Source organism: Halichoerus grypus, chromosome 15 (genome assembly GCF_964656455.1).
Source record: "Halichoerus grypus chromosome 15, mHalGry1.hap1.1, whole genome shotgun sequence".
In the NCBI taxonomy this organism is placed as follows: domain Eukaryota; kingdom Metazoa; phylum Chordata; class Mammalia; order Carnivora; family Phocidae; genus Halichoerus; species Halichoerus grypus.
In genome coordinates, this window is record NC_135726.1 from 44272717 (window position 1) to 44299934 (window position 27218).

The following is a 27218-nucleotide window of genomic DNA, read 5'->3' on the forward strand; positions in this document are numbered from 1 at the left end:
AGGTCAGGAGTCCAGACAGGTTTGCACGCAAGTTATTGCAACGCTGAAATGAAGACGTCAGTGGCCAGGCTCTGGGGAAGAATCTAGAAATACTCTAGACATTCAATCTATTGGAGGAGGCTTCCAACATCCGTTCTTCTCCGCTGGGTGCTGCTAGGGAGGTTTTGACCACCAGAGGGCGCAAGAACCACGAGCCCTGTCGCTTGAGTTCCGGCTCCCCTCGGCCACCGCGGTCCAGGTACCAGCAGCATCAGCGTCGCTTGGGAGCTTGTTAGGAAAGTGGAATCTCAGGCCCCCAAACCAGACCTGCTGAAATCGAAATCTGCGTTTTGTCAAGACCCCCAGGCAATGCGTGTGCACATGCAAGTTCGATGGGCGCTACCTCTGGGTGGTTCTCACTCTTGGCTGCATGTTAGAATCACTGGGGGTGATGGGGGTGGGGGGGGGTGAAACCTCCTGATGCAAGAGCTCCCCTCCTCCCAGAGTCTGATTTTAACCACCCTGAGGCCAGAGTGTTAAAGACTCCCCTGAGGATTTTCACGTGCATCCAAGCATGAGATTCTCTGCAAGTCTAGCTCATTCCCGCCTGTAGAGACCCTTGCGTAGGACCAGAGCTGTGCCGGAAGTGGGGGCACACCGCCCGGGTGTAGCCACAGGCAAGGACGCAAAGCCCCAGCCTCAGGGCTCTCCTGGGATGCAAGACCAGACCTCTGGGACCCCCCGGGTTATAGTGAAGTCGGGGCCAATGTGAAACACTGAGGAAGTGTTCTCATATTCGAAGTGCTTCTTTTTTTTTTTTTTAATTTTTTTATTGTTATGTTAATCCCCATACATTACATCATTAGTTTTAGATATAGTGTTCCATGATTCATTGTTTGTGCATAACACCCAGTGCTCCATGCAGAACGTGCCCTCCTCAATACCCATCACCAGGCTAACCCATCCTCCCAACCCCCTCCCCTCTAGAACCCTCAGTTTGTTTTTCAGAGTCCATCGTCTCTCATGGTTCTTCTCCCCCTCCGATTTCCCCCCCTTCATTCTTCCCCTCCTGCTACATTCTTCTTCTTCTTTTTTTCTTTCTTAACATATATTGCATTATTTGTTTCAGAGGTACAGATCTGAGATTCAACAGTCTTGCACAATTCACAGCGCTTACCAGAACACATACTCTCCCCAGTGTCCATCACCCAGTCACCCCATCCCTCCCACCCCACCCCCCACTCCAGCAACCCTCAGTTTGTTTCCTGAGATTAAGAATTCCTCATATCAGTGAGGTCATATGATACATGTCTTTCTCTGTTTGACTTATTTCACTGAGCATAATACCCTCCAGTTCCATCCACGTCGTTGCAAATGGCAAGATCTTATTCCTTTTGATGGCTGCATAATATTCCATTGTATATATATACCACATCTTCTTTATCCATTCATCTGTTGATGGACATCTTGGCTCTTTCCACAGTTTGGCTATTGTGGACATTGCTGCTATAAACATCGGGGTGCACGTAGCCTTTCGGGTCCCTACTTTTGTATCTTTGGGGTAAATACCCAGTAGTGCAATTGCTGGATCATATGGTAGCTCTATTTTCAACTTTTTGAGGAACCTCCCGAAGTGCTTCTAAGACCCGATTCAAACAGCAACTCCTCAGACAGAAATTCTAGTTCCCCTGCCTCGTGCTTGGTGATAGTACTTCTTGGTCGGGGCTCCCTGATCATGATGCTGCCGCCTGGTTGCCACCTTGAAAGCAGGAAACGTGTTGATTCTCCCCTGCAGAGTGTCTGCTCAAGGAAGCACCATCCGCAAGGCTAGTGACCCGGACAGCCCCCCTGCTGGTGGTGGACCTGCCGCCCCCCTCCCCGCTGATGGTGGAACCTGTGAGGGGGAGTTCAAGAAAGAAGGTACCTGGAGGATAGAGGAGCTCAGCCCTGTTAGGAGGGACTTTTTTTTTTTTTTTTAATCTTTTTCTTTGGGGGGGGCGCAGAGGAGGGGAGAGAGAGGAGAATCTTCAGCAGGCTCCACGCCCAGCTTAGAGTTGGAGGTGGGGCTCAGTCTCAGGACCCTGAGATCATGACCCGAGCTGAAATCAAGGATCGGTTGCCCAACCGACTGAGCCACCCAGGCACCCCTAGGAGGGACTTTTAAAAACCTTCTCCTTCCCCATTTAAGAGGCGTTTTGCAATCCCAGTGCCCTTTTAGGTACACTACTTTATTTTCACTGTACCTAGACCCAGCCGCCTGAGCTGAGACTAGGTTAAGGACACAAATGTGGGAAACAGAGTGACAGAGGTGAGTGGGTAAGCTAAAGTTTGCCAGGATGAGTCAGGCAGAATTAGGACAAGAAATCATTTTATGAAATGTCCTCATTTGCTAAGTGCTATTTCCAGGATGTGGCAATATCCGACTTCTGACTGTTCTTTCCTCACTGTTCCAGAGCATTTCTGGGGACTTTAGCGTTGTCCTTCCTTCTCCATTCTCCTTCCCCAAATTAAGGGTTTGTTTTTTCATTCTAGAATTCTCAGTTAATCTCCTATTAAATGTCCACTGACTTCTATGATTTCTCATGTTCAATAGAAGGTTCACCAAGGATTCGGTAAATTCTCAATATATGCTAGCAATAATAATAACGATTTCGTTGTAGCTTTCTTGAATGCAAGGAACTGATTTCCTGTTGTATCTCCAGGATTTTAACAAAATATTTGTGGGATGAATGAATCACGAATCAAGTGGAGGGATTTGCCAAGTTAAGGGCGGGGGGTGGGAAGCAGAGAGAGAAAAGCAATCCAGCCTTGGGCGTGCAAGTGCCGTGGTGGGCGCGGGCCAAGCTCTGACCCAGAGCCCTGAGAGATGGCATGTGTAGACACACTGTCAGCACCATGGAAGAGAGCTGGGTTCGTCTTCTCAAATAATGGCCAATGCTCTGCATCCTACTCCCTTTTCCTGTTCCTCTCTATGGTGCAGAAAAAGGAAGTTAAAGTCTGGATGTATTTCCTGCTCACAGGAAATGCTGTAAAGTTCTTTTTTTTTTTTTTAAGATTTTATTTATTTATTTGAGAGAGAGAGAGAGAGAAAGAGAGAGGGTGAGCCCAAGCAGAGGGGAAGGGAGAGGGAAAGCGAGAATCTCAAGCAGACTCCTCGCTGAGCATGGAGCCCCATGTGGGGCTCGATCTCATGACCCTGAGATCATGACCTGAGCTGAAACCAAGAATCTGATGACGCTCAACCCACTGAACCACCCAGGCATCAGTGCTGTGAAGTTCTTAGAAGAGTTCAGGGAACCTCCAGATGTTGACTCTGTCAGTAGGGCCTTCCAGCTCTTTCTTCTGTCAAGTGCCTTACTCCTCTTGGGTAGAAATCCTTCTCCTTCCTGGGTCCCCAAACAACCCCCCGCCACCCAGATGTTTGAGGAGGGATGGAACGATGTGCTCTGCCTTCATCCCATGTTTCTGCTCTGAGGCTCCACCCCAGGTCCCTCTCCCTCGACCCACTACACTTGCCCTTCCCCTATTGCTTCCCTCCCACCATCTCCCACATCCCAGTGAAAGGAAAGAAAAGCTTCATTTCTCTATTCACGGATCACAGGAGGAAGCTTCCATGAGTGCATGTATGAAAAGACAGAGTATTATGACTAGAGAAGTTTAAAAATGCATAATAATATTTATGTACATTAATAGTTCCATCACATGGATTCCTAGAATTAAAATTATTGGGCTGAACAAATGCAGACCTTTTAAATTTTTATGTTGATCAAAGTTATACATACACATAGTAGAAAAGATAAAATAATTCGGCATGCAGTTGTCTTCTCCACCTCATGCCTTCTCATCCTTGATTCTACTCTCCAGAATCAACCACTCTCTTTTAGTGGACACTTCTGTTTTAATCTTCATGTTTACAAATAGAAAGTTTATACACAGTCTTGATTTTTTTAGCTGTATATATTACCCATTGACTTTTTACTGGATGATGATAAATTAGCTCTTACACATATAATTACATACTACACACATCCTTTCCCACACACCAATATCCTTCCCTTCCATCCAACCTCCCAAGGTTGTTATTTCATGATCTTTATGAAATCAACATTCAGTGATTCTATGATTATGATTAGAAAAATGTTAGTCAGAGCTGAGCTATGTAGTGTGCTGTGATTTGCATCTTGTCCCCATGCAAGCTTTTTGTTTTTCTTTACAACTGGAGTTAACATTTGCCTTTTTCCCCCCCCCTTTGAATCATTTAACCTCCAACATCTCTGTTCTTCTGCTCCAATCTGGACTGGCTGCTCTTTCACAGGCTGCAGAATTCTCTCACTGGGACTTCCCTTCACCATCTTGCTAGGTTGATTCCCCCATTTTCTCCCTCCTGGTTTATTCCCTTGTTTTTTGGTGGAAATATCTTCTAGAAGCTTCTTGAGAAAGAGTCTTGGGAGGCAATTTTTTGAGACATCATATGTCTGAAAATGTCTAATCCCATTTCCTACTGATTGATAGTTTGGTGTTCTTCCAACTATAATCCTTCAACTGTAATTTTTTTTTTCTTTCTGGAAACTTTTAGAACTGATGTTCTGAAGTATCATTATTGTATCTTAACAGTTGTGCTCCACACTCTGTAGGTCCTTCCAATTTTCAGTTGTGGGATTTTCCTTGTAATATTTCTTTAATAATTTCTTCACTACTGTGTTTTCTGTTTTCTCTTCTTCTGGAATTTCTGGAATTATCCTCTAATTTTCTGATCTTTTCTCTTACTATCCATTATGCCTTGTATTCTACTTTCTAGGAGTTTTCCTTTGGTTTAACACTTACAGTGTATATACCATCCATCAGTTAAAGGAGGTGCTTTTCTATTTCCATATTACTGTGAGTTTTTGATCATGAATCAATGTAGAATTTTTTGGAATGCTTTTTTTTGCATCTTTTGATCTCTTAATATATTGAATTACATTTATCGATTTTCTTTGTTAAACCATCCTTGCATTCATAGCATAAACCCAACTGCAGGATTCAGTCTGCTAATATTTTGTTTGGGATTTTTTGCATCTATGCTTATGAGTATAATTTTCCTTTCTCATAATGAGATTGCATATTTTAGTATCAAGGTAATGCTAGCCTTATAAAATGAGTTGGGAGAGGGGTGCCTGGGTGGCTCAGTCCTTAAGCATCTGCCTTCGGCTCAGGTCATGATCCCAGGGTCCTAGGATCGAGCCCCGCATCGGGCTCCCTGCTCAGCAGGAGGCCTGCTTCTCCCTCTCCCACTCCCCCTGCTTGTGTTCCCTCTCTCGCTGTCTCTCTCTCTGTCAAATAAATAAATAAATAAAATCTTTAAAAAAAAATCTCCTCTAAAAAAATAAAAAATAAATAAAGTGAGTTGGGAGAGCTCTCTTCGCTTTTCTTTCTGGAAAATAGTTTGTATAAAATTGGAATTACTTTTTCCTAGTATGTTTGGCAGAACTCGCTGTTAAAAACCATTTGGTCTGTGTTTTTGTGTGTGTGGTCTGATGGGAGAGTTCAGGGAGCAGTGCCAGTAATTAAACTTTTTTTTTTTTTTTTAGTAAGTTCTTTTTTTTTTCTTTTAAGATTTTATTTATTTGAGAGAGTAAGAGAGAGAGAGCACAAGCAGTGGGGAGGGGTAGAGGAGAGGGAGAAACAGACTCCATGCTGAGCAGGAGCCAGATGCGGGACTGGATCCCAGGACCCCGGGATCTTGACCTGAACCGAAGGCAGACACAACCGACTGAGCCATCCAGGTGCCCCTAAACTTATTTTTTTTTCAAAGATTTTATTTATTTATTTGACAGAGAGATAGAGAGAGAGCACAAGTAGGCAGAGAGGCAGGCAGAGGGAGAGGGAGCCCAATGCGGGGCTCGATCCCGGGACCCTGGGATCATGACCTGAGCTGAAGGCAGATGCTTAACCGACTGAGCCACCCAGGCGCCCCCCTAAACTTATTTTTAAGTTAAAAATTTTCACCAGTAATTAAACTTATTTCATTTACTTGTTATATGACCATTTATATTTTGTATTTCTTTTTTTTAAAGATTTATTCATTTATTGGGGGGGGTAGGGGCAGAGGGAGAGGGAAAGAGAATCTCAAGCAGATTCCATGCTAAGCATGGAGCCCAACCTGGGGCCCGATCACACAACCCTGAGATCACAACCTGAGCTGAAACCAAGAGTTGGATGCTTAACTGACTGAGCTACCCAGGCACCCCTATATTTTGTATTTGTTATTGAATCCATTTTGGTGAATTTTAGTTTTTTCCTGGAAATTAGTCCATTGCATCTAAGTTATGAAATATGTTGACAAAAAGTTGACCATAATACACCCTGTCATTTTAATAACTGTAGCATCGGTATCTTTGTTCCTTGTACTAATTTTTAATTTGGAATGTTTGTGCCTTCTCTCTTTGTTTTTTCCCCTAATCAATCTTTCCAAAGTTTTGTCATTTTATCTTTTTCAAGAACCAACTTATGACTTTTACTCTTCTCTATTGTATCCTGGTTTTCTATTTTAATTTTCTGCTCTTACCTTTATTATCTCCTTCCTCATATAGTCCCAGGATTTATTTTTCTATCTCTTTTCCGTCTTTTAATTTGGTTGCTTACTTCATTAAATAGCATTTAAGGCTATAATTTTCTTTCAGGTTTTTATATGTGGCATTTTCATTATTGTTAGTTCTGTATATTTTCTAATTTCTCTTATGGTTTCTTCTTTGACTAGTGAATTATTTTTTTTTAAAGATTTCATTTATTTATTTGACAGAGAGAGAGAGACAGCGAGAGAGGGAACACAAGCAGGGGGAGTGGGAGAGGGAGAAGCAGGCGTCCCACGGAGCAGGGAGCCCGATGCGGGGCTCGATCCCAGGACCCTGGGATCATGACCAGAGCTGAAGGCAGATGGAATTCTGGTGCCCCAGAATAGGTAGTGTTTTGCTCAGTGAACAAAAGAGCTGAGAGTGGCCCCAGGGGGCTTGTCGTGTGGATCTGCGAACCTCATCAGTGGCAGTGGGCCCCTCGGAGAGCCGTGTCCCACTCAGAGCTCTCTGTTCCTCTAGCGGCCTGAGCGTCTGCTTCTGCAGCCAGCTTCCCACCTCCTGTCCCTCCTCTCCTCAGGCTTGCAGGGGTGAGGACAGTTGTTTCCTATTAAATTAGCCATACTTAACGTTAAAAAATATATATTTTTAAATAACCCCCCCAAAAAAGGGTGCGTAATCCCAATACATAAAACAGAAACAAAGCAAAACAAAACAAAACAACCCTACCAAAGCTGCCTTGTTTGGAGGGCCCTCCAAAATGGAGGCGGAGCAAAATGAAATCCTTCCAGTTCCTCCCTTGGCCTCTGCAAGCTTGCATCGCCTTCTCATTTTAAGAATTTGCCTAATAAGTGATGTGGAAAAACACTCCAAGCTAAACCCAACCGCCATGGGGACATGACCAGCATTCTACAATTCTTACATTGCTCCTCGCCCTATTTCCCTAGCACCTGTTCTCCAGCATCTTGGGAGTGTGGTTGTTGAAATCATGATCCATAGATGCTCATTCAAACACCACCACCACCACCACCACCACCACCACCCTGCCCTGGAACATATAATAAAAACTAAAACATCGATTGGGCATTCACTGTGTGCTCGAGCCCAGGCTAAGCATTTCACTTATCAGATATCTTATCAGAGTCTCTCAAAACCCCTTGAGGTGGGCGATCACGTTTGCCACACGTCATAGGGGAAGGCTGTAAACTCACGGACTACAGGGATTGTGTCTCTGTTGGCCTCTTGATCCCCGTTTTCCAGAAGAGCAGCTGACAACGTGGGTGTCAGTGGGTAGGGGGGACAGCCTAGAACATCACTGCAATTTATCAGAAGACTCCCCATCATCGCTGCTGAAAGGAAGCCTCCAATCTGGAAGTTTCCTTGAAGAGTTCCCAGTCCTGGGGAAACACAGATGGACCTTCCACGGGGCATTGCTGGTTGCTCCCAAAGCAGCTATGAGTCCTACAGAAAATGTTATACTTGGTCCCAGCAACTCCTTGCAGCAATGAACCCAAATGGTCAGAAAAAAATGCGATTTTTCAGGTTTTGAGAAGCAGCGCAGACCACTTTTTCTTAGACTGGGTTTTGGGCCCCTCCTTTTCGTTTCTAGAGTGGGAATAAAATATATAAAATTAGAAGGCAAAACAGAAAACTATGCGCTGGGGAGAAGGAAGAAATCTTTGGGAGTTTCTGGTTGACAACATGCAAAACGAAACAAAACAAAACAAACAACCCTCTTCCTCCCTCCTGCCCTGTTTTTGTGAAGGCGCCGATCCGCGGGCAGCTCAAGGTACGCCAGGCTTCCTCCCCAGAGAGCCCAAGTTTAGGGGCAGGTCATAGTCTTGGGCTAGGTGTCTTTGCTGTGACAGGAACAGCAATGATACTTCCATCCAAGACGCTGAACAGACAAAGCAGAGAAGTTCATGAGAAACGGAGGCTCCCGCAGCTCTGACTGGGAGGTCAAGGTGGAGGGCGGCCGGCGGGGAACTGTCCAGCTTGCCTCACGGCAGCTGGTTTCCACCTGGCGCACATCTGGTTTGTAGAAACGGAACTCGGTCTTGCCCAAAGGGAGGACTCTCAGGATGTAGGCAAGGAATGGAAGGGGGGGGGACATCAGAGAATTTGGGACTTTCCAGGGTGGAGAGTGTGGGAAGGAATTTGCTAAAATCAGACACGCTGGGGAAGAAACCTTACGCACAGAGAGTGTGGGAGAGATTTGGTAAGGAGTCAAGATTTCCCAACCCCACGTGGGCACGCTCCGAGAAGAAATCAGAAGTCACAGTTCATTGGAAACAGATAGATACCGTCAGGAAATCTTGAAGTATCTGGGGAATGCAAATATCACACTATTGCTTATTATTTGTCAGAAATACATAAGCCCACACTCTCTTGAGCACCAACGTAGGAGTAGAAAGTGGAACAGTCAGCATAGATTCTATCTGTATGCCAAATCTTCGAGTGGAAAAATACTACAGAAAGGACACAAAATCTGGACTCCTCAACCCACCATCACATCCCAGCTGGAAGGAGATGCCAGTGGGCAGTCTCAGGACCCTGCTGCTCCCCTGACTGAAGGGAAGGCAGAAATAATGGACAAGAGGCAGGTGGTTTTCAACCATAGATCTTTTAGGATGGAGAAACACGGAGGGGGCCTCACATGGGGTGTTCTTAGGTGGCCTTGCCCCGAGATTTCATTTCCACACACCAGCCCCTCCCATGTCTCCAAGGACATTAGGTTCTAATGAGTTTCCTTCTCTCCACAGCCCCGACACCAACCATGAATCTTAGTCAGAAATCTGTCTGCAAAGGCAGAGATCGGGAAAGGTATAAACAACGCTGACCGCAAGCCCAATTCCCCACGTAGCTCAACCCCTAAGAAAGAATCTTAAGCCAACCGGGGCACCTGGGTGGCTCATTCGGTTAAACGTCTGCCTTCAGCTCAGGTCATGATCCCAGGGTCCTGGGATCAAGCCCCACGTCGGGCTCCCTGCTCAGCGGGAAGCCTGCTTCTCCCTCTCCCACTCCCCCTGCTTGTGTTCTCTCTCTCGCTGTGTCTCTCCCTGTCAAATAAATAAAATCTTAAAAAAAAAAAAAAGAATCTTAAGCCAACCTTGATGTTTCTTGAAGACAATAATCCTGTGCAGGGACAATAATCCTGTGGGTTCTGGGAACAGATGTTCCAGGTGAGGTGAGGGACATCTTGACAGCTAGATGATTTGGGGTGGGTGACCTCCACCAACACACCCGGGGACGCCCAGGCCAGCCCTGACCTCTGTTTGTCCAGCTGCCTACTGGACCTGTCCATCTGGAGGTTCTGTAGGCACATCTCCAACCTGTTTTCCTAAATAGAAACTCTTAATGTGTTTCAGCAAAACATTTTATTTCAATCTTCCACTCCCCCTTCAGTGTCAAACCACAGGCTGAGCCTCACGCTGGGCCCCACTCCTAAATATGAACTGACAAGCAAGGATCATGCACAGTTGAGGAAAGCATCTAACACAAAAGCCAAGAGACTCTTTTTTAAGATTTTATTTATTTCTTTGACAGAGAGAGACACAGCGAGAGAGAGAACACAAGCAGGGGGAGTGGGAGAGGGAGAAGCAGCTTCCCGCTGAGCAGGGAGCCCGATGCGGGGCTCGATCCCAGGACCCTGGGATCATGACCTGAGCCGAAGGCAGAGACTCAACCAACTGAGCCACCCAGGCGCCCCAAAAGCCAAGAGACTCTTAAAGAAGAGCAAGGTGGGAGGACTTTCCATCCCAGATACATCAAGACTAATTGTAAAGCCATAAATATAATTAGGATAATTAAGTATATATAATTAAGGTAGTGTGGATTTTGCAGAGGGATAGACCAGTAGACCAAGGAAGCTCCGAAACACCCAGGGATGGATGGATGGATGGATGGATGGATGCTTGATGTCCAACAGAGAGGAGTACAAGGAGACACGTGAACCAATGTTCATAGCAGCACTATTTTTAATAGCCCAAACTGAGAAGCCCTCAAATGTCCATCAACATAATTGATAAGTAGTGGTATTTAACCACAATTTATTTTATCAGCACCATATCAATACTATATGATACTAAAAATGAACCAATTTCAGCTGTACACGATAAGGTGAATGACTCACAAACGTAATGTTAAATGAAAAAAAGCCAAATACAAAAGAATTCAAGTGTTATTCTACTTGTATGGAGCTCAGAAATAGTCAAAACTAAACTAGGGCTTCGGGGAATATGCGCCTAAGTGGTAAAACTAAAGAAAAGCCAAGGAAGGGATTTTCAGAGAGTTCAGGGTATACTTTTCTTTGTGGGGAGAAGGGGTTTGAGTGAGAAGGCATTTGTGGTTTCTGGGGGTGCTGGCAATATGCTTTTTCTTGGCCTGGATGGTGGGTCTGTGGGTTCTTCCTTTATAATTATATATTAAGCCATGCACTTATATTTTATTTTTAATTTTATGTTTTAGAGAGACAGCACGTGCACGTGTGCACGAAAGCTGGGAGGGGCAGAGGGAAGGGGGAGAGAGAGAATCTCAAGCAGACTCCCTGCTCAGTGCAGAGCCCAATGCGGGGCTCCATCCCACGACCCTGAGATCATGACCTGAGCCGAAATCAACAGTCGGACGCTTACCTGACTGAGCCACCCAGGCGCCCCTTAAGCCATACATTTATATTTTATGCTCTTTCCTGTGTGTATTCTCTGTCACAAAAAGATCTTTTGTAAACATGAAATACCAAGGGAAAAAAATCTAGCAGAAGATATGAAAGTGGGGGGAGGGAGAATTGAAGGAGGGGGTCCAAAGTTACAAAATTCCAGTTATCAGATAACTGCGCTAGAGATGCAAGGTACAACGTGACAACCATAGTAAATACGCTGTGTGATAGGAAAGTTGTTGAGAGTAGATCCTAAGAGTTCTCTCCACAAGGAGAAAATTATTTTTCTTTCTTTTCTTCTTCTTTTTTTTTTTTTTTAAAGATTTATTTATTTGAGAGACAGCAAGAGAGAGAGTGTGAACAGGGGGACGGAGAGGAGGAGGGGGAAGCAGACTCCCCACTGAGCGTGAAGCATGGAGCCCAATGCAGGGCTGAATGAGGGGCTCGATGTGGGACCCGATCCCAGGACCCTGAGATCATGACCTGAGCCAAAGTCAGACGCTCAACCGACTGAGCCACCCAGGCGCCCCTCTTTTCTTTTTACTGTCTCTCCATGAGAAGAACATTAGCCGAACCTAGTGTGGTGATCATTTCACAATAGATATGTCAGACCATCATGCTGTACATCTTAAATTACACAGTGATGTACGTCAATTACTTCTCAGTAACAGTGGTAAAAAAGATAAGAAAGAATTTTCCAAGAAAAATTCTTTCTCGAAAGTACGTAACACATGGTGGTGACGCCTACACACAACTCCTGAGTTTACTTGACACCACTGAACTTCACACCTAGAAATGGTTCCGATGGTAACTTTTATGTGTATTTTGCCCCAATTAAGAAAAATTCCTCAACACCCAGAGAGTGACATTAAAACCTCCCTAAATACTTGGAGAGTGACCCCATGTGGACATGTCAGAAAACTCAGTATTGCAAAGATACCCCCCAATTGTTGGTTATAGTGTAACAATCAACTTCCCATTGTTGATTTTTTTCCCCCTTGGAACTTGACAAGCTGACTCTGGTCCAAGAGGAACGAGACAGGGAGCCTTGCTCACCACACATCAAGACTTCCTTTAACGCTCAAGTCCTGAAGGCAACATCTCAGACCCAGGGCTGGACGGAAGATCCACAGAACCGACCTGAGCGCCCAGAGACACACACGCCCAGGGGAGGCATGGGGGGGCCGCGCCATCAGTGGGACGCTGGCTAACTGGAGAGGTCCCCCGAAAGAACGCACCCGGCAGCTTTAGTCATCAAAACCGAAAGCCAGAAACAGCCTGCTGTCCATGGGCAGGGAAGACGGATACAGCAATTGTGGTGTATTCCCACAAAGGAAGGTAGCGTCATAGCAAAATTGGATGAAGCATCACTACCCCTGTGGCTGAACCTGAGAAATCGTGTTGAGCGAGGAGAGCAAGTCACAGATGACACACGGCATGGTTCCGCTGCATAAAGCTCGAGAGCAAGTAAAACTAAAAAATGTATTGTTTAGGGATGCATACCAATGTGATTTGAAAAAACGGTTAAAAATGTGAGGGAATGAGAACTGTCAAGTGAGGGGTGATGGAGAATTCTGGAAGGGGGGTGGGGTGGGGGAGGGGCCCAAGGTAGTTACAGGGGTACTCACGAGGGATGTGCTGGTTCTCAAACTGGGTGGGGGGGCTATGGGGCTCACTTTATTGTTATGCTTTATAACTCAAGTCTATGATGCAGACACTTTTTAGTATGTATCAATTATCATGTAATAAAAATGGGAAAGGAAGAGAACGGTGCCCAGTCCTAAGCCATGGAGAATACCAGTTTCTACAGACCAGGGAACGGAGAGGGTTGTGCAAAAAAAGATGAGCTGGTGCTGCCAATGAGGTAGGAGGAGAGCCAGAAACTGGGGCATCCCAGAGGCAGAGAGAACCTCCCAGAAGGACGAGGGGTCTCCTGGGTTGTAGCTTCTAAGAGCAGGGCGGGAAGAAGAGGACTGGAAAACATCCCAGATTTGGTCCCTTGGGGGAGACCCCTGGGCTTGGAGGAGCGGTTCTGGGGGAATAGTGGGGACGGACAGAAGCTACATTGTGGCTGGCTGCTGACCAACAGGAGAGATGGACCAGCGGAGACCACCAGGTGGTCGAGAGGGAAAGGCAGGACGGCTGACTTCAGCCTCCGCTGTGGTGTGGGCGCCCCACCCCCACTCCATCTCTTCTCTCAGGAACAGCTGGTCAGAGGGGAACACGACTCCGGCCAGACATGCAGTTCTGGCCACAAGGCTGTGACTCTGATACAGCCAGAACTCCCAGGGGGAGGGGAGGGCCTGGTCTCTTGTCCTTACCCTGGAAGTCCGGACCCTGTGGGGACAGAAGGAGGAGAAAACCAGAAGGTATGGATGTTGGGGTGCCTGGGAAGGGCCCTGGGGTCTGGGCCTGGCCTGTAAGGGTCCGGGTCTCTTCCACAAGCCAGGACAAACCCTCTCTGGGTCCCACAGGTCCTCCTTCCCTATTCCCTGGGCAGGCGGGCATCAAGCAGCCCTTTCTGTGTTCTGCTGTGTGGACAGACAGACACCGGTTTGATGTCCCCAGACCCAGGTGGCTCGTCATATCACAGCCACAGTGCAAGAACTGGCCTGGCTTCCTCCCAGCCGGCCACCCTCCCTTTGTTTGCTCTGGGAGGGGCAATTGCCGAGCAAACAGGGAAGGGAAATCCCAGATTCCGTCTCCTCACCGTTTCCTAGGCCCCGAGGCCTCTGGCTCCCTCCTGGCCTCGCGTGTGTGTGGAAGGGAGCTAGGGTCGCCGGTGTATAGAAAACCCAGGCCTTGGCCTCGGCGAATGCTCAGACAAAATAAACCCCAACCCAGGGGCATGAGCCCCACATATCAGAGCTCTCTGACGCCGCCCAGCCACCAGAGGATGTGGGCGTCAGGATTTCCAGTTTCCAGAAGAGGAAACTGAGGCTCAGGGTCATGAAGAGAGGACCCTGACAGAGGTGGGAATCCCACCCAGACCTCTCTGACCCTCAGCTCAGCTGTCTTCTTAGGCGAACAGTGGGGGAGTGGTGAGAGGCAGGCTTGAACAGGGGCTCCCCCCTTCACCTCTCTTTTTTCTCCCCCAGAGACTGCGCCATTATCCAAGGCCCCCAACCGGGCAGTCGGAGCCCCCCCTCCCATGGCCGAGCTCCTGCCCCAGCTGCCTTGGCCCCCACTGGCCGAAGGCGGTGCCCAGGATGCATCAATGCCCCGAGCCGAGTGGCGGAGCCAGCAGCCACCAGGTGGCGGGGCAGAGGGCCCAGCCCCTGAGCCCTGGAGGCCCCTGGAGGTGCCCTCCATTTACATCACACCATCCAGTGATGGAGAATCACCCCCTTGCACCCCGACCCCCCTACGCCTGCAGCTGCCGAGGACCCCAGACCTGGAGAGTATATCCCAGGACAGGTCAGCCGGGTGTTGGGACACAAAAGAGGTGCTCTCTCTCTCTCTCTCTAGGGATTCATGCTCGAGGGGGGCTGACACTGTCCCGGTGCGGGAGCTGAAGGTCAGCTGGAGTGTGACCTTAGCCCCACATGGGACCTGACTGGAGGTTGTGAAAGAGGCACATAAACAGAAAGAGGCAACTGGGAGCATGTGCTGGGACAAGTGCCTCTGAGCTCTCCGCTCTCCGCTGAGCTCTGCCTGCTTAGGGGGGAGGGGGATACCCCCTTTGGCACACCCAGTGTTTTTCAAACTGTGGATCGTGACCATTTAAGGGCCATGAAACCAAGGTAGTGTGTTGCGATCAGCGCTTTTTCCAAACAGAAATAGGATAGAATTGAAAATACAGTGTATGAGGTAGTAAGTGTGGTTTCCTGCAAATTTTGTGACATTACATATATTTCTATATATTATGTATATTTCTTGCACTGGAAGCCAGTGTAAAAGGTATGTCTTGCTACAACTCGTGGGGGGTGGCGGGGGGCGGGGAGAAAGAAAGAAAGAAAAGAAAAGAACAAAGAAATGTAAACAAAACTTCTGCAAAGAAACTCCACCTCTGGCACAAGGAGACGGGAACTGAAGGTTCAAGGCTGCCTGGGGAAAGAAGAAAGAACTATACCAGCACTGAATAGAAATAGCCACTGTGGTTTCTTCTAATAACGGATGCTAGATAAGAGTTAAGGTTTATGAAATAGAGCTCTGTGTATCAGCGTGGAGAAGTCTCAGAAACAGTGATGATGGAGAAAGCAAGTTGCAAAATGATACAGTGGGAACCTAGTTGTGTATCTTTTAAAAGGCATTGAACAATAGGGTATATTGTTGGGGGATCCATCCCGATATAAAAAAAAGGATGGGAAGGTGCACAGAAGGAGCACACACCAGCTTCAGGGCGGTGGGTCCCTTGGGTGCAGGAGCAGAGAAAGGAGGGATGGGGAGTTGGGCCTTTGGCTGTGCCTGTAAAAGTTTATATCTTTTTAAAAAGAAAGAAAAGATCTGAAACAAAAATGGCAAAATGTCCACATCTATTGGATATGGACGGTGGGGATGGCCATTTTATTTTTTATTTTTTCCTCTTTGAAATAAATATTCCCTAAATAAAATTTTAGAAGTACTTCAAAAGAAGAAACAGGCAAAGAGAAATACAGTTGACCCTTGAGCGGTGTGGGGGTCAGGAGGCACTGACCCACCGTGTAGTGAAAAATCCAAGTGTAACTTTTCACTCCCCCAAAACTTAGCTACTAATAGCCTACTGTTGGCCAGAAAGCTTACCTAGAATAGAAACAATCAGTAACACATATTTTGTATGTTATCTGTATTATATACTGTGTTCTTACAATAAAATAAGCTAGAGAAAAGAAAATGTTTCTAAGAAAATCATAAGGAAGGCAAAATACATGTACAGTACTGTACTGTAAAAAATCCATGTCTAAATGGACCCACACAGTTCAAACCCATGTTCAAGGGTCATCTGTACAGAGAAAGAGAACAGTGAGACAGAGGGAGATGGTGGAAGGAGGGCCTCTTTAAGACCTGAGAGAACTTCTATGCAGAGGGAACCACAAGTGCAAAGGCCCTGGGGCAGGAATGTGTCTGGTGAGTTAGAGGAACAGCAGGGAAGCTGGGTGGTCCAAGGGAATGAAAAAAGGGGAAGAAGGAGGAGGCAAAGTCAGAATGGTGACAAGGGCCACACTCGGGCCTTGGGCACCAAGTAGGTGAGGACTTTGCTTTTATCTGGAATGAGGTGGAGCCAAAGGAGGGCTCTGAGCCAGGAGGGCCCTGACCTAACTCAGGGGTTCATAGGTTCTCTCTGGCTACAGGTGGGGAGCAGACTATAGGAGGCCGGATAGGAGCAGCCAAGTGGTTGCTGTGGTGTCCAGGACAGGGGCAGTGGGAGCCAAGAGTTTAACTTCTGGAGAGATTTTATGGGGTGGAGTGGACAGGGATGGCTGAGAAATTGGACGTGGCTGTGAGGGAAAGAGAGGGGCCAGGAAAGATGAAGTTTGGGGCCTGCCAGCCACCAAAATGGAGAAGTAGAGTGGGTGGGGGAGCAAGGCCCTGTGCTGGGGTGCCTCCGGCCAATAGCTGTGAGGCGGGACTCACATTTCCGTGTTTTCATGCAGGCAGCCCCTGCAGGGCGGCGCGCAGGTTACCGTGTCAGAGCAGGGCTGTGTCCAGCGCTGCAGCCTACCCCCGGCGTGACCTGGGCCAAGTCACTGCCCGTCTTTGAGGCCGGGCTTCCCCACCTGTAAAAGGGCTGCTGTCCCCCCGCCCGCCGCAGCCCCCCCGCCCCCGCGCTGTCCCGTGGGAAAGCCCCTTACCACAGAGTTGGTGAGATCTCCAGGACTGGGGTGACTTGCCCAAGGTCACAGCACAGCTAAGAGCCAGGGAGGCTGGATTCTAACTTGGTCTGGCTAACGGGGACTGGGGCGGAGAGGGGTCCCCAGACCCCGAGGACCTCCTGGGCCAACACTGGGAGGTGTGGAAACGCACGGGAAGACGGAGGCGGCCTCCGGGCCGCACCCCTTCCCGCCAGCTGCGGTTCCCCTGTGCTCGCAGCCCCCACCCCTCCGCTTCCCAGAATCTCCATCCCACCGCCCACCCCAGCCCCTCCAGCTCCGTCCCACCTCTCAGGTTCCTTCCCGGCCAGGGGCAGAAGGGGAGCTGAAGACCCTTTCCGGGTACCAGGGGAGAGGGTCGTGGCCGGTGCCAAAGGCAGCTGCCATGGCGGTGTTTCGTTTGAATCGAGTCTGTTTGTCTTTCTGTCCTTCCTTCTCTGTTCACTTCTCTGCCTCCTTCGATTCTCAGTGTCTGTCTCTCTTTTCCTCTCTCCTGTTTCGGTAGCTCCGGCGTCCCAGCCGCCCCTCTCGGTTCCTCGGCTCGCTCGCCCTCCCCCTGCGCCCCCGTGCCTGCGTCTCTAACTCTCGCTCGCGGCGGCTCTCCCGCGGGCCGGGCCGCCCCCCCCACCGCCGCGGTGCCGGTCGGCGCCCCTCCCCCTCCCCCCCCGCCCGGGTCCGCGGGCCCTCCCGCTGCGCCGCGCCGCCCCCCTTCCCGCGCGGGCGGGGGCGGCGCCGTGACGCGACGGGGCGGGGGCGGGAAGGGTGCGCTGACGCTGCGGCGGCTCCCGCGGTCCCCGGCTCCGGCCTTTGTGCGGGCGGCGGGCGGCGGGCGGCGCGGTCGGGTGGGGGCGGCGGCCCCGGAAGGCGAGGCAGGTGCCCCGCAGGGACGCCCAGCTCAGCCCAGCCCCGCTCGGCCGGCCCTGCCCTGCGGCCGGGAGCGCCCGCCGCGCCGCATCCATGTTCGAGTAAGGACCGGGGCGGGGGCGCGGCGGGCGGGAGGACGGGGCCGGCCGGCCCGGGGCTCTGCGCGCGCTCGGCTCGGCGGTGGCGCGACCGGAGCCGAGGCGGAGGGGCGGGGGCGGCACCGGGTGGGGGCGGGGAGGGGGCCGGCGCTGCACTGGGGCCTGGGCGCCGACGGCGCGGTTGGGGGGGGACCCAGGCTCGTCACCGCCAGGACGAGACGCGCCGGGGTGGCGGAGCTTTGGTGGGAGTCCCGGGCTCGTCCGCGGGGAGTCGGGCCTGCGGGGAGGGCTCCGGCCTAGCTGGCCGCGGTCCGGGAGGCGAGGGGTGGGCACGGGGCTGACCCCGGGCTTTGGGCCTGGGGTGGATGCGGGGCGCACACAAGCCCCGGCTGGCCCGCGCACAGGCCACGGAGCTCGGCGGCAGGCCCGGGAGCAGCCCCCCTTGGCCTGGGCCCCCTCCCACCGCCTCTGTCTATGGCGAGTCCCGGCGCTGGGGCTGCCGGTGGGGGCTTCGTGGCCGGCCGGCCCGCCTCGTGCCTGAAATTCCGCGTCCTGGGCCCGGAATTGAACTTCCTCTCCCTGTCTGGCCCGCTATGTTTTCGAGTATGAATTGTAGGTGTCTTGGAAGTGTGTGTATGCGGGTCTGCATTCCTGCTGTGCATCCTCTCTGGCTGTGTGTGTAATTTATGTCAAACTCCATCTGTGGCTCCATGTGTTACTGTAAATTCCCCGAGTAGGTCTGACTGTGACTCTAGTTGTGTGTATGGGGGGCGGGGGGGCCTGCGTGTGGCTGTGACCTTCTGCGTTGTATGTGTGTGTAATGTATGATCGCATCCCGTCAGACCCACGCGTGTCTGGTTGTGACTTCGGAGTGTGCGTACGTGTGTCTAGGTCCCCTGGTGTGCAGACAGCTGAGATCCCCTCTGGCTGTGTGTGTGGCTGGAGAACTTGCCTCTATTCCATCTGTGGCTCCAGGTGTCACTGTGAGTTGCCTCCGTGTCCAGTCGTGACTTGGTGGTGTGTGTACGCAGCGTTTGCATTCATCACCCTGTGTCTCTGTGCCTACAATTACCTCTGAACACATTAGCTCTTGGTGCAGATGTGAGTGACCTGTGTGTGTCCCTATGTGACGTTGTGTGTCCGGGGCCTGGGGTATATGGCTGCAACCGCCTGGGGTTGTGCCTGTCACTTCTGATGACATCTTTGGGTGAAAGTTCCTGTGTGTAGCCGTAATCCGTATGTGACAGTTCGGGATGTGCCTGGGCTTCCACGTGTGCAGCGGAGACCCTGGGGGCGTTGTGCGTGTGAGGGCACAAAGAGAGATCCCTTGTGGCTCTTAGTGGGCCCGGGACCCTCTTTCCCGAGACCTGGGGTGTACTCTTGGCTGTTGGGAGCAGTCACGACTGACACTGCACTCCTGTTAGAGTTTGTAAACCATGTCGCACGCGTCATTTCCATAGCTGGCCTCTGTGTTGGTAAGCTGCGTCCGTGACCCCCTGGGTCCTTCGTGGCCGTGTGAGTGGCTGGGTTCTGTGGCAGCAGCCACCGCTGACCCGTCGGTCTCCTGCCGTGTTAGAGCAGCCCTTCGCTGTGTCTTCCCCACCGGGCAGTGAACACCGGGACAGCCGAGCTGACCCTCTGGCTGAAGTGCACCTACACGGTACCTGCGTTCTCTGTGACCGCTCCTTTACTTGGCTGGCTCTCCCCGTAGAATGTCATTTGCTTTCACCTCGTCTTGGAGACTTTCTTGTGGCCGTTCTGTGTGAATGTCATTTATCGGGAACTTTCTGTGGTTTCTGTGACCCTCTGCAGCCGCCCGCGTGCATCGGGGACGGGCGTGTGTGTGTGTGTGTGTGTGTGTGTGTAACTTCTGGGACTTGGTGGCTGTCGCATACTTGCAGTGCTGCCGTGTGAATCTTTATGCTAGAAGCCTGAGGCTCTGGGTGCGAGGGTGTCACCCCTGTGGGAGTTGTGCTGTGGGGCGGGGCGGTGGGGCGGCTTCTGGCAACGGTGGGAAAGTCCCGTTTGCCTATACCAGCTTGTGTGACCCACCCCACGTTTCCCTTTTATGCACACCTGCGTGTGCATCTGCCCCTCTTTGACCAGAGGGAGCTCCAGGCCTGTGTAGGCCCCGGAAGTCTGAAGAGAGGTGTCTGCAGGGGCAAAACCCTGTTTTCTCCCGAGTCCCTGCCCCCCATAACGGTCCTCCAGCCACAGTGGGCTCCTCCCTTCCCTCTGCCGCAGCCTGCCTGGGAGGGCAGCCTCAGGGCCGTGCCTGCTCTCCAGCACTTCCTCTTCCTCCTAAGAAAGAGCAAGATCTGGGGGCATAGGCCCTGCCCGCTCTGTTTGTTATCAGGCCTGTCCTTGGGTGCTCTCCCGTAGGCCTGCGACTGTGGGAAAGTAGGACAGGTAGAGGAGGGGTCTGCATTTCAGGCTAGAGAGGTGAGAAGATGAGGCAGGGGAGGAAAGGGGTCATCCCCTCCTTCCGAACCCTTCTGTAGCTCACCAGTGCCCTCAGGGGGAAGCCCAAACTCCTGACCTGGGCCAGAGGGGCCTGAGGGACCTGAAGGGGGGGGGGGCCTGTGCCCTCCTGTCCTTCTTCTCCTGCCCCACTGGCCACCTCACTCCTCAGACCCACCAGGCTCAGTCCTGTCCCTGAACTCCACACCCCTGTCCCTAAAAACAGCGTTCCCCTGCTCTTTGGCCGAGCTGCTCTTCGTCCTCGGGCTCAGCTCAAGTGTGCCCTGCACCCCACTCACCCACCCACTTAGCCCTCCTTTGTGTCCGTGGTCCTCAGACTTGAACATGCTTCCGTGTCCTGGGCCCCACCCCCAGTTTCGGATTCAGGTCTGCCGTGGGTCGCACAAGCCGAGCGGTGCCTGAGCTCAGCGTCTCCGTTTGACACGTGTTCTTGTTGCTCATCTCGGTTCCCCAACTGGAATGTCAGGTCCCCGCAGGCCGGGATGGTATCTGTTTTGCTCACTTCCATGTCCCCAGCGCCTGGCGCAGGGCATGTGCTTAATGCATACTTAGCGAGTGAAGGATGGAGCTTGGGGTCAGTTTGGGCTGTGCGCCCCAGGCCGAGGTGTTGTTTGGTACCCGTCGGCGTCAGCGTTTGTCTCGTGAGCACAGGTGCGCTGGGGCAGTGGCAGGGCCTTGGCCTCCGTTTTAGTCCGACAGAACCTATTGATCAAACCAGAGCGCCTACCACGTACTGGGCTTTATGTGCACTTGACGTTGAACAACGCGGGGTGAGGGGTGCTGACCTGCCATGCAGTTGAAAATTGGTGTGTACTTCTTGACTCCCTCCAAACTTAGCTCCTAATCGTTCACTGTTGACCAGAAGCTTTATCGATAACATAAGCAGTCGATGAACACATTTTTTTTGGTATACTATCTGTATTATATACTGTATTCTTACAATAAAGTAATCTAGAAAAGGTGGTATTAAGAAAATCATAAAGCAAATAGCTTTACAAGACTGTACTGTATTTACTGAATAAAGTTCCCATATAAGTGGACCCGCACAGTTCAAACCCGTGCTGTTCAAGGGTCAACTGTCTATTATCTCACTTTCTCCCCGCAACAACCCTGTGAGGCGGATGCAGTTATTCCCGTCATGGTCAGGCCCCAAGGCACTGGGGGAGCGCGTGGCTGGGGGTCGCTGAGGGGGGGTAAGTCTCACACCTCCTTGGATCCCGGTTCTGTGAGGGGCGGGAGAGGGGTGCTCCTTCATTCCGTCCGCACCAGCAAATGCTCCGTGCGCCAGCCTCGTCCTAGACCGTGGGGATGCAGCTGGAAACAAAGCGCCTTCGCCTGCGGAGCGCAGAGAGAGACCCGACAGCAGGTCAAGTGCAGGCAGGTCAAGTGCAGGACGTGCTGTGGAGAAAGATGAAGAGGGAGCGGGATCGAGAGGTGGGGAGTGTGGTTTAGATAAAGGTGCGAGGAAGCCGACTTGGAGAAGCATCCCCTGAGCAGAGATGGGAAGGAGGTGAGGGAGCCCTCCCGAAATGTGAGACGAAGGGCATCTGGGCAGAGGGGACAGGCAAGGTAGGAGCTGGGGAAGGGTGAGTAAGGGGTTGATGAGAGGGTCCAGAGGTTCATTTAGCTGGAGTCAGGTGCAGCAGGCCCGGGGAGGGGGTCCCCAACCCGACTCAGGTGTTCATAGCCGCCCCCCTGCTGGCCACAGGTGGGGAGCAGAGTGGGGGATGGGTGTCAGGGAGACCTGGGAGAAGGCAGCTGCAGCCGTCCAGGGGGCATGGCAGTGGCCCAGATCACCACCTATTTCATTTACTTACTTAGTTATTCTATCCCACGAACTCATTGCACAGGTGTGATGGCAGTGCGTACCCTGGGTCCTGTCCTGAGCTGTACTGGGGACAGAGCAGTGACCAGGACCTTGCCGTCGTTGGGGAGCTCACAGACCTGCGGGGGAGAAATGGGGCTGTCGTCGGACAAGTGGCCGCCGGGAAGTAGTCAGGGCTGGGATGGGGGACGCAGAGGCAGAGTGGCGGCAGAGTGGTTAGCGACAGGATGGGAGCCCAGGGCAGTCCGCAGTGAGGGAATGGCATGTGCTGAAGCTTGGAGGCAAGAGAGGGAAGTTTGAGCAGCCGATGGAGGCCCCCGAGGTAGAATCATGCCCTGGCTTCAAGCAGCTGTGCGTCCTGGGACAGGTGGTTGGCTGCTTCGCGTCCCGGCTTCCTGCTCTGGCAAGCAGGGATGGCGCTACCGTCACACGTCCAGGTTGCCCGAGGAATAAGTACTCCTACGGAGAGCTTGCCAGAGGCTTGGTACAGCGCCAGCAGGTGTCCCTTGGTGGCTCCCGCTCCAGCCAGCGCACAGAGCATTCCTGCAGTCGCCGATGTTTCTTGAGAGTTCACTCCGTGCTGGGTACAGTTTTGGGTGCCAGGGACACAGTGGTGACTAAGACCTTCTTAATTCACAGCCGGAGGCAACAATAGGCAAAATGACTAGGCCATCCGGCTGAGTTGAGGTGGGGTGAGGTAGGCCGCGGGGCTGGGTCCCCAGGGGAAGAGGAGCATTCGAGCCCAATAAGACAGAGCCTGTCAGGCTGGGCTGTGGAAGGCCGTTCCAGGCAGAGGGAACAGAAGCGCAGAAGCCTTGACGTGGGAATGCAACGGGCGAGCTTAGGGACAAAAGGAGGCTGGGGGTGGCTGAAGTGGAGGGTGTGAGCCACACCAGGGCCTGGGGTGACAAGGTGAGGACTTGGCCTTTACCTGGAGTGCGATGCAGCCAGAAGGGCCCTGAAGCGAGTCGGGTTCACAGGCTCCCTGTGGTGTGGGGAGCTGACAGCAAGGGGCGGGGATGGGGACAGGGAACCCAGGGAGAACCCAGGGAACCCTGCTGTGATGTCCAGGAGGGCAAGGATGGAGTCTGGGCCAGGGCGCCGGAGCAGGGGAGATGGGTATAATAGAAGTAATGGAAATAGATTTTGGAGGTAGAGCAGGTGGGATGTGCTAACAGATTAGAAATGGAGAGTGAACAAGAAAAAAATTAAGCACAGGCTTAGGTTTTTAGCTCAAGCAATTGAGTGGGGAGGGGCTACTCAATAAATATTTATTTATGAATAAATTAGTTTTAGTCTACGGCCATACCACCCTGAACGCGCCCGATCTCATCTGAATAAATTAGTTTTAAAAATACCAGGTGTTCTTGAGAGCTCACTCTATGCCAGGCACTACTGATGTATTGATCCGTTGAAGTGTCTAAACAAGCAGACGAGGACATGTATTTATCACCCATGGGTCATAGACGAAGTCACTGAGGTGCAGAGAGTTAGGGAATGGCCCGCTCTGTCACGCTGCTGGAAGTGGAGTCGAATAGGTGGGTGGGGATCAATGGGCTGATGTGTGGGCCTCCTAAGATAGGCCTGCCCCCACACCTCACCTGTTCCCCGCCCCCAATGCCCCTCTTTTTCTCCTCCCCCAGCACCACCCCCCACTCCGGCCGGAGCACGCCAAGCAGCTCCCCATCTCTCCGGAAGCGGCTGCAGCTCTTGCCCTCGAGCCGACCCCACCCTGAACCTGAACCAGGCACCATGGTGGAGAAGGGGTCAGACAGCTCCTCGGAGAAGGGGGGGGTGCCTGGGACACCCAGCACCCAGAGCCTGGGCAGCCGGAACTTCATCCGCAATAGCAAGGTCGGGGCAAGCCCAGTGGGGTGGGGAGGCGGGGAAGGGCAGGGACTTTAGGGGCTCATTCTGACTCTGCTCCTTTCTCTTGCAGAAGATGCAGAGCTGGTACAGTGTAAGTGTTGGGGGGGCCGGCTGGAGGGGAGACAGGGAGGGGGACAGGTGCCGGGCCAGGAGCCCCAAGCTGCAGCAGTCAAGGAATTGGGTGCTGGGGTTGGTGGACCTAGGGTCACATCCTGTGCTGCGGCTTACTTCCTATGTGTCCTTGAGTGAGTTGCTTAACTTCTCTGGCCTGTCTCTGGAGACACTGTCCCAACCTTACAAGGCTGAAGGGAGCACTCGCTAAGAGTCAGTGGTGCTGGTGGGTACCTGGCACAGTGGAAATCAGTAAATGGCCGCTCTCATGATGGTTAGTCTTGTGTTAAGGGCCGGGGAAGACCGGGGCGGGTGGGGGGGCTTCTGGGCACTTTGTGGGGCAGAAGTATAGGGGTGTGAACCCCCAGCTGGGTTCTTACCTCCCCAACTCACCCAGATGCTGAGCCCCACGTACAAACAGCGGAACGAGGACTTCCGGAAACTGTTCAGCAAACTCCCCGAGGCCGAACGCCTCATCGTGGGTGAGTCCTGCCGCGCAGACCCCGTCCCCGGGCCGGGCCCTGAGCCCCCCCGCGCTGCCCGCCTGCCTGTCCCGCCCGCGCTGGCCGGCACAGCGTGTGTGACTCGGGCGTCTGCCGTCTCTCCCCTCGGCCGCCTCAGATTACTCCTGTGCCTTGCAGCGCGAGATCCTCCTCCAGGGCCGCCTCTACCTCTCCGAGAACTGGATCTGCTTCTACAGCAACATCTTCCGCTGGGAAACCACAGTGAGCCGAGTCGGGGACAAAACGAGGAGGGGCTGGGGCGGGCCGGGCCTGGGCCTCTTCTGACCGGCCTCTCGTCTTCAGATTTCCATCCAGTTGAAGGAAGTGACGTGTCTGAAGAAGGAAAAAACAGCCAAGCTGATCCCCAATGCCATCCAGATCTGTACTGAGAGCGAGAAGGTGAGCCGGAGGACCTGCTGGGGGCTGGGGCGGGCGGCCTGTGGTCACTGGTCTCAGCCAGCTCCTCTCGTCCCAAGCCCTGTTTATTCTGCACCCTGAACTCTCAGATCCCGCGCTTTCTCCCTATTCCCCCGCCACCCCTACTGGCCTGCCCTAGGCTCCCGTCACCTCCGACCTGGACACCCCCCCACCAGCCCCTCGTCTCAGTCTCTGTGGCCTGCCCCTTCACACAGCTGCTCTGGGTAATAGTAATAGTAGAATTCTTCCCTCCCACATATCTGTCAACTCAGATGTCCCCTCTCCTTGGAACCCTTCCCTGACGCTCCATTCTATCCTGATGATTGTTGCCTCGTGGTCCCAAGATGGCTGCCTGGCACCAATGACTCAGACAGGAAGGGAGAAGGGAATGGTGGGGAGACCTCCCAGCAGACTTCCCTTTGTGTTTTATTGGCCAAATGTGGATTAGATGACCATCCCTCCTGGCCGAAGGAGACTGGGAGAGTGCCCTGGGCTTCCTCCCTCACAGCCCACCCACCCAGGGCTGTGCCTGTCTCCTGCTCTGCACTGTGAGCTCTGGGGGCAGGGCCAGGGGCCGTCTCCTCGTCACGGGGACTCCAGCGTCATCCGGTGCCAGGCTGGGCACAGGATAAACATTCTGTGGAGTGAATGACGGGACGAGTGAATGGATACATCAGGATGGAGATCCCGGCACAAAGTGTGGGTGGTGACGGAGCTTCCCCTCCCTCTGGCCATGTCTGTCCCCCATGCCCTCACACTCCTCTCTCTCCTGCAGCATTTCTTCACCTCCTTTGGGGCCCGGGACCGCTGCTTCCTTCTCATCTTCCGCCTCTGGCAGAATGCGCTGCTTGAAAAGGTAGGTCTGGGTGAAAATGGATGGGGGACTGGGGGCGGTCCTGGAGCCAGGAGAGCCAGAACTTGGGGAACTGGAGGGCCCCTTAGCTCTCCTCCATGGGCACAGGGCTGCCCTGCCTGCAGCTTCCTGTGTAGACCCCAGCAGGGGCTACCACGGGCTCCCGTGCCTGGCCCTGCCCCCACGGACACGTATCCATGTATCCATGGCCCTTTCTTCACCCCCACAAATCCAAAATGCTCTGAAAATGAGAAGGTACCTTTGTGTGTGCCGTAGCAAAACCCGACCCTGAGCTGACATGGTTATTTCTAGTCTACGTCAGCATTCTCTAATAGAACTTTCCATTACGATGAAAAGATTCTCCATCCGTGCTGTCAAAGTGTGGCAGCCACTGGCCACATGGGCCTGTTGAACTCTTGAAAAGTGGATAGCATAGCTGAAGATCTGCATTTTTCATTTCATTTCATTTTGATTCATTTAAACTTAAATGGTGGCACGTGCTTCTTGGATAGCACAGGCCTATGTTTATCTCCGTGTGACCGTTCTTATGTTTCAGGACAAAAAATATTAACGTGTTTGACTGGGGTACACCTTAGATATGATTGTAAATCAACATAAAGTTATAGTATCTATCCAATATTGAATATGCCAGTGATTCTCAAACTCTGTAGCTTCAGGAACCCTTTCTACTCTTTAAAATAATTATAGACTCCAAAGAGCTTTTGTTTAAGTGGGTTATATCTACCAATATCTGCTGTATAAGAAGCTGAAACTGGGGAATTCTTTTTTTTTTTTTAATTTTTTTATTGTTATGTTAATCCCCATACATTACATAATTAGTTTTAGATATAGTGTTCCATGATTCATTGTTTGTGCATAACACCCAGTGCTCCATGCAGAACGTGCCCTCCTCAATACCCATCACCAGGCTAACCCATCCTCCCACCCCCCTCCCCTCTAGAACCCTCAGTTTGTTTTTCAGAGTCCATCATCTCTCATGGTTCTTCTCCCCCTCCGATTTCCCCCCCTTCATTCTTCCCCTCCTGCTACATTCTTCTTCTTCTTTTTTTCTTTCTTAACATATATTGCATTATTTGTTTCAGAGGTACAGATCTGAGATTCAACAGTCCTGCACAATTCACAGCGCTTACCAGAACACATACCCTCCCCAGTGTCCATCACCCAGTCACCCCATCCCTCCCACCCCACCCCCCACTCCAGCAA

General features: G+C 51.8%; 1 protein-coding gene and 1 long non-coding RNA gene across 7 annotated transcripts in view; one reads left to right on the top strand and one right to left on the bottom strand.

Annotated features, from left to right (window-relative positions):
• GRAMD1A (GRAM domain containing 1A) overlaps nucleotides 1-27218 on the top strand; it is a 44974-nt gene that overhangs the window by 6303 nt on the left and 11453 nt on the right. Inside the window, exons 2-9 of one of the 6 annotated variants that reach the window (XM_036108514.2) lie at nucleotides 12198-12651; nucleotides 14283-14601; nucleotides 23885-24095; nucleotides 24181-24201; nucleotides 24619-24703; nucleotides 24843-24946; nucleotides 25028-25123; nucleotides 25917-25997. In XM_036108514.2, the coding sequence (XP_035964407.1) occupies nucleotides 14336-14601; nucleotides 23885-24095; nucleotides 24181-24201; nucleotides 24619-24703; nucleotides 24843-24946; nucleotides 25028-25123; nucleotides 25917-25997 (864 nt within the window). In that variant the 5' untranslated portion in view covers nucleotides 12198-12651; nucleotides 14283-14335. Of the gene's footprint in view, nucleotides 1-12197; nucleotides 12652-14282; nucleotides 14602-17768; nucleotides 17939-22781; nucleotides 22826-23587; nucleotides 23780-23884; nucleotides 24096-24180; nucleotides 24202-24618; nucleotides 24704-24842; nucleotides 24947-25027; nucleotides 25124-25916; nucleotides 25998-27218 lie in introns of those variants that run through there. The other 5 variants (XM_078063483.1, XM_036108519.2, XM_078063485.1 and 2 more) reach the window with 5 other exon arrangements.
• On the bottom strand, nucleotides 3636-17614 carry LOC118545939 (uncharacterized). Its single transcript, XR_004922311.2, has 2 exons — nucleotides 17262-17614; nucleotides 3636-8135 (listed from the first exon to the last, which is right to left on the bottom strand). It is a non-coding gene; the product is annotated as an uncharacterized LOC118545939 (long non-coding RNA).